At 41.6% G+C, this 11823-nt stretch overlaps 1 protein-coding gene across 1 annotated transcript; it reads left to right on the top strand.

The window, feature by feature from the left end:
* The first annotated feature begins 6357 nt into the window (after nucleotides 1-6357).
* LOC138853724 (piggyBac transposable element-derived protein 3-like) lies at nucleotides 6358-8781 on the top strand. Its single transcript, XM_070092024.1, has 2 exons — nucleotides 6358-6450; nucleotides 6716-8781. The coding sequence occupies exons 1-2, from the start codon at nucleotides 6445-6447 to the stop codon at nucleotides 8588-8590; spliced, it is 1881 nt and encodes a 626-aa protein (XP_069948125.1). The 5' UTR covers nucleotides 6358-6444; the 3' UTR covers nucleotides 8591-8781.
* The last annotated feature ends 3042 nt before the right edge of the window (nucleotides 8782-11823 follow it).

Here is an 11823-nt window from a genome sequence, read left to right as displayed (position 1 = left end):
CATATAACACTTTTACATATACAGGTACCGCACAGTATTGTATATACTGTATGTATAAATTAAATTCACATTAAATGCAAGAAATATTTATTACAGTGAAAATATTTTTAGTCAAGCTGGAGATCCTCTTTAGATGGAAAACATCGACACCATGCCTAACCCTTCTAGGGTAGGGTAGGTGCCTGAGCCGGAGCTTTCAGCTCACAAGACTGTCATTCCCATTAGCTCCCTTGGGGCGGGGATGACAGACCAGAGAGGCCTATGTGGCTAGGCCTGGGGACAGTTGGTCCCAAAGATGAGGTGGTACTTGTGCCTCCTCCCATGGGAGACTTAGGTCTCAGACACTCCCTAAAGAGGGCGCCAAGGCTGGGCCACCACTTTGAAAAGGCCCGGGCCGGGAGAATACCGGCGAATATTTAATAATAATAACAATAATAGATGAAAAATTTAACAATAGGAAAGAAATCCTTGTATATGCAAACAAGTCAGATACTAATGCTTAAGAACACAAGAAAATGAACACAGCAGCAGACTCATTAGCACCCTGAGAGATGTTGCATCATGTACGACATTTATGACCGTTTCAGCCTCGTCTTTAAAATGGTTCGTCAGACTTTAGAAGAGAGATCATTATAAGACTTTCCTTGGCTTTGTAACCCAGCATAGCCCATCATTAATTTAGTCGCCGTCTTTCCAGAAATGTGCTGAGCTCACAATCAGATTACCCCTTAGGGTGCCGTCTCATCTTTCAGTGTGAGAAATTATAGTTCAAGCATAGTAATGTGTGGGTTCCCTCTCATCTTGCAGGCATGGTTCTGTGGTGTGGGTTCCCTCTCATCTTGCAGGCATGGTTCTGTGATGTGGGTTCCCTCTCATCTTGCAGGCATGGTTCTGTGGTGTGGGTTCCCTCATCTTGCAGGCATGGCTCTGTGGTGTGGGTTCCCTCATCTTGCAGACATGGTTCTGTGGTGTGGGTTCTCTCTCATCTTGCAGGCATGGTCCTATGGTGTGGGTTTCCTCTCATCTTGCAGGCATGGTTCTGTAGTGTGGGTTCCCTCATCTTGCAGGCATGGTTCTGTGGTGTGGATTTCCTCTCATCTTGCAGGCATGGTTCTGTGGTGTGGGTTCCCTCATCTTGCAGGCATGGTTCTGTGGCGTGGGTTCCCTCTCATCTTGCAGGCATGGTTCTGTGGTGTGTGTTCCCTCATCTTGCAGGCATGGTTCTGTGGCGTGGGTTCCCTCATCTTGCAGGCATGGTTCTGTGGTGTGGGTTCCCTCATCTTGCAGGCATGGTTCTGTGGTGTGGGTTCCCTCTCATCTTACAGGCATGGTTCTGTGGTGTGGGTTCCCTCATCTTGCAGGCATGGTTCTGATTAGATTTTGCCACCGAAGTGGCTAGTTTATTGTGCACCCCATATCCATCCTGTGGACGATAGCGCGAGAGCATATGGATACACAAAAGGCCTAGGAACTAGGCCCCAAAGGGTTAACAGGAATACATATGGATTTATATCTACATATCTATAGTTCACTTATCTGTTACAAGCAAATTTAGGAAATTTGCTTAGTATATCTGGTATCTTATTTTCATTAATAAGATATCTTGACATGTCACATAGGTTATTATACTGGTACTGTGGTGTGGGTTCCCTCATCTTGCAGGCATGGCTCTGTAGTGTGGGTTCCCTCTCATCTTGCAGGCATGGTTCTGTAGTGTGGGTTCCCTCTCATCTTGCAGGCATGGTTCTGTAGTGTGGGTTCCCTCTCATCTTGCAGGCATGGTTCTGTAGTGTGGGTTCCCTCTCATCTTGCAGGCATGGTTCTGTAGTGTGGGTTCCCTCTCATCTTGCAGGCATGGTTCTGTAGTGTGGGTTCCCTCTCATCTTGCAGGCATGGTTCTGTAGTGTGGGTTCCCTCTCATCTTGCAGGCATGGTTCTGTAGTGTGGGTTCCCTCTCATCTTGCAGGCATGGTTCTGTAGTGTGGGTTCCCTCTCATCTTGCAGGCATGGTTCTGTAGTGTGGGTTCCCTCTCATCTTGCAGGCATGGTTCTGTAGTGTGGGTTCCCTCTCATCTTGCAGGCATGGTTCTGTAGTGTAAGTACCTCATCATTCAGGCAAGGTTTCATCACTAGGGTGTTCCATCATCATTAAAGCGTTGTTTCACGTAAGTGTCCCCTTCACTTTTTAAAATTTATGTTCATATTTTGAGTACTAAAGGCCTCAAAAATTTTTAATTCACAAATAATATAAAATTGCTTATCTGCATAACTTCTTACCAGCACATTTTGAAAGCAAACCTATGGTTAATTTTCCATTGAGGGAATGTGCAGCTAGCCAAAAGAAAAAGGAAGTACAGAAAAAAAAAACGAGATTAGGTGTGATGCTGTTCTGTACAAAGACTGGGTATGTGAAGAAATGGAATTACGAAGCTTGGAAATTTGAGGGTTCAAGTGTTCGGGCAAACTTTAAAGTACGGTACAGTAACTATTAAAAATATAGGATACAAAATGCTGAAAAAAATTTAATAACAAGTAAGAACCTAAAAGGAGAACTGCAAGTCCTACTAGTTCATGCTATTCACTGCCTACTTAATCCAACCTGTTTCACTCATATAGCTATCTAACCTATTTTTAAAGCTACACAAAGTATTCACAGTACTTTAGTGATACTATTCAATTTGTTCAACTCGTCTCCTGAAACTGGATAGAGCTATGTCGGATGGCCAACCTATGGCGCTTGTGCCAATAGTGGCGCATTGCATGACTAGAAGTGGTGCATTGCACCCCAGTGATGATAATAAAAAAAGCAAGCCTACTCATACAAAAAATATTAACCAGTATTATTATTATAATCATGGGGAGCGCTAAACCCGGAGGGATTATACAGAGTCTGTGGGGAGGGGAAGATGTTCAGGCTCAGTACGGGGAACTGGAGCACAGGTCCAATTTCCTACCTGGAAAGGGTTTCGGGGATCAACGCCCCCGCGGCTCGGTCTGAGACCAAGCCTTGTAGTGGATCTGATCAACCAGGCTGTTACTGCTGGCCGCACGCAAACTGACGTTCGAACCACAACCCGGTTGGTCAGATACTGACTTTAGGTGCCTGTCCAGTGATCAAGAGCCTCTCACCAGCGTCAAGGAACCTCCCGTGAGGGGAAAGTATTAACCAATAACTGATTTGTAGAAAAAATATAACAGAAATTCAAGTAACTCATAGCTAGAAATGAATTTGACTGAGAATGAATCTAAAACTTAGCAATAATTTTTAGTGATTTTTATTATTTTGTGCACATCTAGCAAATGTCATCTTCTTTCACATTAATCTGTTTTCAGTTAAAAAATATTCAGTAAGACTTGGAACGAATTACAGTGAACACCCACACTGCACAAAGAGGGACATTTGTACAGGAGTCATTCTGTAAGTGTACAACCCCTCAGGGAAGGTTCCTTGATGTTGGTGAGGGGCTCTTGATTTAGGGAATTGGATCTGTGCTCCAGTTCCCCGAATTAAGCCTGAATGCCTTCCACATCCCCCCCCCAGGCGCTGTATAATCTTACGGGTTTAGCGCTTCCCCTTGATTATAATAATAATAATAATAATGTAAGTGTACAAGTTTGATACTTGTTTGATCTTGAGGAGGCCTAATTCTCTGAGGCTAAGAGTATGAGGCTCTAACCTCTGGTACTGATGCTGCCATGCTCTTAACTAGGGTAACGTCGATACTATATACTATGTAGTTTCAGCTTGCCTAAGATATCAACAAAACTCTAAGATCTCTTAATCTTACAGCACGGCTGCTGTACATTGCACATTTTTACTAGTCAGTTAGAATATATAAATGACCATAATTTTTAAAGGGGTGGACCGGTAAGCCAGCGGGAGGCCTCGGTCATATGACCAAAAGCTCCAAAAGCTGAACCATCTGACTAAGACCCGCGTCAGGAAACTTGTCCTGTTTCCTGACGAACTTTACCTAACCTAACCAGTCAGTTTACAACTGACATTCGTGTAATAGAGTTGTACTTCGCTCTACGTGAACAAATGAAGTTTTGTACTTTGTGAAACTTAAACTATTTTTACAGTTACCCATCACAGTGCAAAAGAAAAGCAGAAAGTGATAGTGAGCATCAATTTGATAAACAGTGGGAAAATTAGTTATTTATGGCAGGTCCGTCAGGAAAACCATTGTGCATTGTGAAAATACTCAGATAAAAGATGACATGATCTTAATAAACTCTGTTAAAAAATATCAGGCAGAAATAGAAGAAAAACTGAAGTTAGTGCTTGGGTCTGAGTTACAGAAAGAGTATGTGAATAAGAAAAAGAATGAAATAAAAAGAAGACAAAATATATTTTAAGTTTGGGGATGACGGAAGAATCCTACGAAATTGACTTTGCACTGGTTAAATAACAGAAACCTTTCTCTGATAGAGAAGAAATTATTAAACCTTGTCTCCAAATACTATTTGCAAGATGTCTTGGTGATAAAAATATTATGTGAGCAAATCACCTGCAGGAGACGTACAAGGTATTACCTGAATTATTACCTGCAAGTAATTTGGGTGAGGTAAGTGTGACTTAGTCACAGTAGGTCACTGAACTAACTCCCTCGACCACCCACTTCCTCACCACTCACAAAATGCTAGACCTGACATAAAATTATTAATTATAATATTAAACCAGCTTCTCTGGTAATTAAAGTTATGTGGACTGTATAGGATTAGGCTTGCTGGGTACACAAAATATAATTGGTATTAACACTTACCATTTAATTACCGGAAGACAATGCTGATGGAACACATCCTAACTACGCTAGCAGATAGGATTTACGATGGTCAACACAAAAACTACTGTACATTACAGGTAAGCGGCACTTGGCTAAGGGGTGTTGTTGTGAAGGATTCATTGAAGTCCTTTATTTTTCCATCCTTCACACACCTCAATTACTGGGAGCGCTTGAAGTTCCTGAACCTGTACTCCCTGGAAAGCAGGCGGGAGAGATACATGATTATATACACCTGGAAAATCCTAGAGGGACTAGTACCGAACTTGCACACGAAAATCACTCACTACGAAAGCAAAAGACTCGGCAGACGATGCAACATCCCCCCAATGAAAAGCAGAGGTGTCACTAGCACGTTGAGACAATACAATAAGTGTCAGGGGCCCGAGATTGTTCAACTGCCTCCCAGCATACATAAGGGGGATTACCAACAGACCCCTGGCTGTCTTCAAGCAAGCACTGGACAAGCACCTAAAGTCGGTACCTGACCAGCTGGACTGTGGCTCGTACGTTGGATTGTGTGCAACCAGCAGTAACAGCCTGGTTGATCAGGCTCTGATCCACCAGGAGGCCTGGTCACAGACCGGGCCGCGTAAACGCACAATTCTTGAGGTCCTGTAAATTTCCTGTCCCAATTCTTCAGCAGGTGACATTAACACGGGTTCCTAATTATAAATTTATGCCAAAAAAAACAATTTGTCGCAGAAGATGCTGGATTATCAGTAGAATTTCCTGCCACAACCAGTGTTCACACATTGCAAATGGCATCACTTAGCAGCTGTTCTACACCCCCCTCACTCGAAATTTCTCGAAAGGGTCAAATCAGCATCACATTTTATTGTACAGTTATTTGATTATTCAAATTTACACATGCTAAATTTAGGAAAATCCAAAATTTTCCACACCCATGATGTATCTGAGCAACTGAAAGATCTTGACCATTCTTGTACGTACTTTCTTTTCTTTAGCTTTGGGTGAATCTGCTGACATATGTGATGCAGCCTAATTAAGCATTTTTATAAGAGGAATCGATGATAATTTTAATATCATTGAAGTACTTATCAGTCTTGAGTCACTTCATGAAAAAACAAGAGGATCAGTCATATTTGACAGTAGTCATGCCTAGGAAATTTGCAACTAGATTCTAGTAAACTCATCGGTGTTTGTACTGACAGAGCACCGTCAATGATAGGTAAAGCATTTGGTACTGCAAATTTGATGGAAATCATTTTAGGTCGTCTTCTAGTACTATAGCTGCATTATACACCAAGAGTCACTGGAAAAGCTTTCAATTTGCACCATGTTATGCTCCTCTTTGTTTTTCATGAAGTGACTCAAGACTGATAAGTACTTCAAAGATGTTAAAATTATCATCGATTCCTCATAAAAATGCCCCTTTGTCGAGCGAGGCAGAAAAAATTCGGTCTTAATTACGTGTTTTTGGCGCGTATCATACTCCGCGCCCCGCGCGGCCAGCTTCCCGTTCTTTAGTTCCAACCAATCACAAGCCTTCCCTGAGTCTCTTCAGCTAAGTACAGTTCGCTTCTGCCGCCTTCCCATTGGTTGAGAGATCAAAATATAAACACTGGTGGCTTGGCTTCGCCCACACGCATTTTTCCCTCCACCCTTACTAATCTACTCTTGGATTATACATTCTACAATGTCGGTAAGTACTGATTGTTGTGTTTAGTGCTTACATGAATAGTTTAGGCATATTTTGATATATACCTAAAGTCCGTGTGAAGCATAATATGAGTGTAGCATGCAGTTGAAAAAAGTGCAAGCATTTTAGTCCGAATTATTTCGGTCTTGCACGAGTTTCCGGGAATGTCCAATTTTAGTCAAATAAATATTTATAAAAAATTTTCAATTTCATATATGAACTCTGTAGTGGTCTGGATTTATACAGGAGGTTTCTATTGTCCTTCCAGTTCCATGAGAGGCTGTTTTATGGGGAGCAGTCGACCAGCAGGTCGAGGTATGTCTGCGTTTCTGAAGACAGTGACTCGGAACCAGAGGTAGACGAACCAGAATTGCTGGATAGTGGTGATGAATACTTGCCACCGGATGCACAGGATGCAGAGATGTCAAGTGATGATGAGGAGGAAGAAAGGGAAGAAAGGCCAGCCAAAAAGCAGAAAGTAATGAGGAAAAAGAAAACTTTTAGGATTGAGGAATACCCGGATGAGGAAGAGATCCATGAGAATATTGCTCTTCAAGTTTCATCTCAGTGGACCGTAGATGACATTCAAAATGATCCTTTGCCGGCATATGAACATGAAAAGCCTCTTGCAATTAGGTCTCCATATGAGTATTTTCGTATGTTCGTTACTCCAGCCATGATAGATAACATAGCATATCAAACAAATTTGTATGCAAGGCAAAAAGACGTAAATAGTACTTTTTCAACAGATTCTGAAGAGATCTTGAGGTTCATAGGTATTTTGTTGTTCATGGGTATTGCTTCACTACCATCCCTCGAAGACTATTGGAAAGCTGCTTTTAGGATCCCACAGGTTGTAGATAGCATGGCGTCTAAGAGGTTTAGGTACCTTAGAAGTCATATTCATTTCAATGACAACACAAAAAAGGATAATGACAGATTCTACAAAGTAAGGCCTCTTTACACTGAACTAACTAATGCTTGCTTGAAAATTCCAGCTACACCCAAGCAATCTATTGATGAAGTCATGGTTGGTTTCAAGGGTGAAACTGCTGGAAACCTAAGGCAGTACATCAAAACAAAACCAGATAAGTGGGGTTTCAAACTTTTTTGTCGTGCAAGTCAAGATGGACTCATACATGATATACTCATGTATCAAGGCACAACAACTTTTGACACACATCCCATACAGCTTCCACAGGAAGAATCTAAACTTCCAATAAGTACAAAGATTGTTCTGGTACTTGCACAAACTATGAACAAGACCAACACATCAGCAATCTATGCTGACAATTTCTTTTCAAGTATACCTTTGGTCAAGCTACTAAGAGATAAGTATAACTGCAGATACACTGGAACAGTACGTGACAATAGATGTGGTAAGCCAGATCTGGCGCCTATCAAACAAATGGAAAGGAACACTGTGGTCAGGGGCAATTTTTGCTTCAACAACAATGATGGTGTCCTTGTTGTAAGATGGAAGGACACCAAAGTTGTGACTTTAGTGACAACTGATATTGGGGTCGAGCCTCTGAGTCTTGTTGACAGATATAACAGGGTTACAAAGAGGAAAGACCAAATATTGTGCCCTGCAGTCATCAAGAACTATAATGCAAACATGGGAGGTATTGACAAAAGCAACATGTTGGTGCATCTCTACAAAACACCAATGAAATCAAAACGTTGGTACATGCGGCTATTTGCCTATATTCTTGATCTTGCTGTTGTGAATGCATGGCTGCTTTATTGCCGTGATTCTCGAGCAATAAAGCAAAAGTGTATGCAACTGAAGTATTTCAGGAATTGTATCTCTGAAATTGCAAGGTCTAAAGGACAAAACCTTAGAGGCAGCATCCTAAGAACAACTCCAAGACCTTCACCAACTAATTCACCATGTACTTCCAATGGTGTTGGCATAGTGAAACCTGGGAGGGGAAAACGTACAGAAATGCCTGATGACAGTGTTAGGAAAGACCTTAGTCTAATGCACTTCCCAATGGCAGGGCAAAGGCCGTTTACTTGCAAGTATTGCAGCAACACGAAGAAAACGGTAACATCGTCATTCGTGTGTAGTGTATGCAAAGTAAATCTGTGCATAAAGACTGATAGAAATTGTTTCTCAGACTTCCATCTTTCCATTTAGCAATATAGAATCATTGGTCTTCCAAATGAATCTCAGGAATATAGGGATTGAAACTTGCATCACTTTGCAATTTGGCATTGTTGATATTTGCTTCCTTTTTATATTTTTGTAACAATTAAAAAATGTTTTGATACAAGTTCCATTTATGTTTTTTATATTGTCTGTTTGTATATTAAATTTAAAAAATTGTTTTGGTGTGTTTTATTAACAATTGCAAGTTTGCAACATAAAATTTTTATTAACTGGGCTGCATCACATATATCAGCAGATTTTATATATAAGACTGCCATCCCCACGAGCCCCTTTGGGGCGGGGCAGATGGCAGACCAGAGGCCTAGCTTCTCCCTACGAGCCCCGTGAGGGCGGGGACTGTGGCTAGGCCTGGGGACAGTTGGTCCCAAAGATGAGGGGGTACTTGTATCTCCTCCCATGGGAGACTTAGGTCTCGAGACACTCCCCAGATAGGGAGCCAAGGCCGGGTCACCACTACTTGGAAAAGACCCGGGCCGGGAGAATACCCGCGAATAAAAAAAAATAAAAAAAAGCAGATTTTATGAATTGTTAGATTTTGAATATGGTGATCTCATCCTTCATTGTGAGGTGCACTGGCTTTCTAAAGGACAGGTTCTCAGTAGATTCTGGAAACTGAGTGTTCATAATTTTCTGGAAGAGAAGAATGAGCTGCCTGAGGAAAGAGACCTTTTATGTGATAACAAATAGCATTATAGCTATTTGATTTAACATTTTTAGTTGATGTTATTAGCCATCTCAATGATCTAAATTTGAAACTGCAGGGCAAGAACAAATGAAGATAAAACTGTTTACCTCTCAATTAGAAAAATGAGGATTTGAGCCAGTTTCTACATTTGAAAAAAAAAAACAGTGTATGTGCTGAAGATAATGGAAATTTTATAGAATACTATATTAATAAATCAGATTATTGCAAGAGTCATTTGAAAGTTGTTTTAGTGATTTTGCTAAAAGAAGACTGCATACTCGCATTTATAAAACCATTTTCACTCGGTGAACAAAAAAATCCTGAAAATGCCTAGTAACATACAAATGGAACTTATTGATTTGAAAACAAATTCATTATTGAAAATGAAATTTGATGAGCTTCCCTCAGTCCCAAATGCTTCTGATATAGTAATTAGTTTTTGACGATCATTACCCCATATCTCTGGTTAGAGAGGTCAGCTGCTGCAGGAAAGTCGTCACATGACTGCTCATAGAGCTGAGATTTCCCTGAAAAAACTAGGTTGTGAAATTTAGCAAGGATCCTCAGTTGACAGAGATTCACCTCAAAATAACAATTCCTCTTGAAGGAGGGCCAAACACCCACATCCTGCCAAACCTCATAGAACTTGTTCTATCTAGGCTGGAATATTGCTGCACACTAGCAGCACCTTTCAAGGCAGGTGAAATTGCTGACCTAGAAAATGTACAGAGAACCTTCACGGCGCGCATAACGGAGATAAAACACCTCAATTACTGGGAGCGCTTGAGGTTCCTAAAACTGTATTCCCTGGAACGCAGGCGGGAGAGATACACGATTATATACACCTGGAAAATCCTAGAGGGACTAGTACCGAACTTGCACACGAAAATCACTCACTACGAAAGCAAAAGACTTGGCAGACGATGCAACATCCCCCCAATGAAAAGCAGGGGTGTCACTAGCACGTTAAGAGACCATACAATAAGTGTCAGGGGCCCGAGGCTGTTCAACTGCCTCCCAGCATACATAAGGGGGATTACCAACAGACCCCTGGCAGTCTTCAAGCTGGCACTGGACAAGCACCTGAAGTCGGTTCCTGACCAGCTGGGCTGTGGCTCGTTCGTTGGTTTGCGTGCAGCCAGCAGCAACAGCCTGGTTGATCAGGCTCTGATCCACCAGGAGGCCTGGTCACAGACCGTTGACCCCCGGAACTCTCTCCAGGTAAACTCCAGTCTGTAGGACCCACCGGGCCTACCACTTTTCAAGGACATATCTGTCGATATAGCTCATAAAGTCACTGTAAGGCAAAGGTCTACTGTAGAGTGGGTTTGTTCTTACAGCCTATTACAAACACAGGTGTAGTATGGCTTGTGCACCTGGTTGTAATGGGATCAAAGTGGAGCACTCAAAACTCAACAACAGTATATGACTTGTATTTCCTTCACCAAATAGACAAGCTGGTGTTTACAGTATGTACACTATATGCAGTAATATAAGAGTAAGTGTACAAAACAGTGAACAAAGGAGGCAAAAATGCAAGAGCCAGAGAATGCATTGTGTTCGACCAGCAGCCCAGTCAAGTCTGCCAGTGCTTGCTTCACAAGTGAACCACATTGCTTTGCAACTTTGGCGAGTTTGTCTGTGATTGACCGATGAACCAAGGTACTGATATAACGACAGGGCCCCAATGATCCCTGTAGTATCCTTAGCACCTGGTTCACTGGTTGGGAGGCAGCCTATATTGGAGTGTGACATACTCCGAATAAAATGTAACATACTCATAGCATGCTACACAGCCTTTGGCTTGGCATCCACCCATTATTTCACAGGACACCAGCATGGCCCAGGCACTAACAGAACTCTGCATCCTTGTGCCATGCATGGAGACACGCCAACCAATTTTTTATTACTTTAATAAAAAATAACCAATGATAGTATACTAGCAAGGGTTTTTTGTTCTTTTGTATTTACAAAGTACTAGACCCTTTTGGTTATTCAGCGCTTTTAACATATTCTGTTTCTAACATTAAATAACAAATTTTCACTTAACCTACTACTGTTGTGACCAGTTCACTCTCACATTACATAAAAATCATAATCACAGTGGAAGAAAAACTATTCAAAATTTATTTTTTACATTCCACAATCCATGTCCATAAGACATTCCATGTCACTGGCCAGGAATGTGGTCAGATTTAAACAAAAGGGGAAATATTTCCACCATTTACACCAAAAGAGATGCTGGGTTCTTATTCAGGCAAGCATCCTGTGGGAAGATTGGCACCCTTACCAGAGAAGAGGCCCATACCCCTAGGCACAGACTACAGACCCCACTGAGTTAGGGGGCCATGAAACTTCTAGAACAACAATTAGGGAATCTTTAGAGCAATAATAAATGGGTTTCCATATATGATTCACCATACCTTGGTGGGAAATACTCAATGAGTTATTAAAAACTGCAGAAGGGACATTTAAAAACATTTCTTTTCAGATGGAGAGAGGAAATAGGAATAGA

Source organism: Cherax quadricarinatus, chromosome 38, assembly GCF_038502225.1.
Source record: "Cherax quadricarinatus isolate ZL_2023a chromosome 38, ASM3850222v1, whole genome shotgun sequence".
NCBI classification, from domain to species: Eukaryota; Metazoa; Arthropoda; class Malacostraca; order Decapoda; family Parastacidae; genus Cherax; species Cherax quadricarinatus.
The sequence above is the reverse complement of the archived record's forward strand: the minus strand, read 5'-3'. Positions and strand labels throughout refer to the sequence as shown.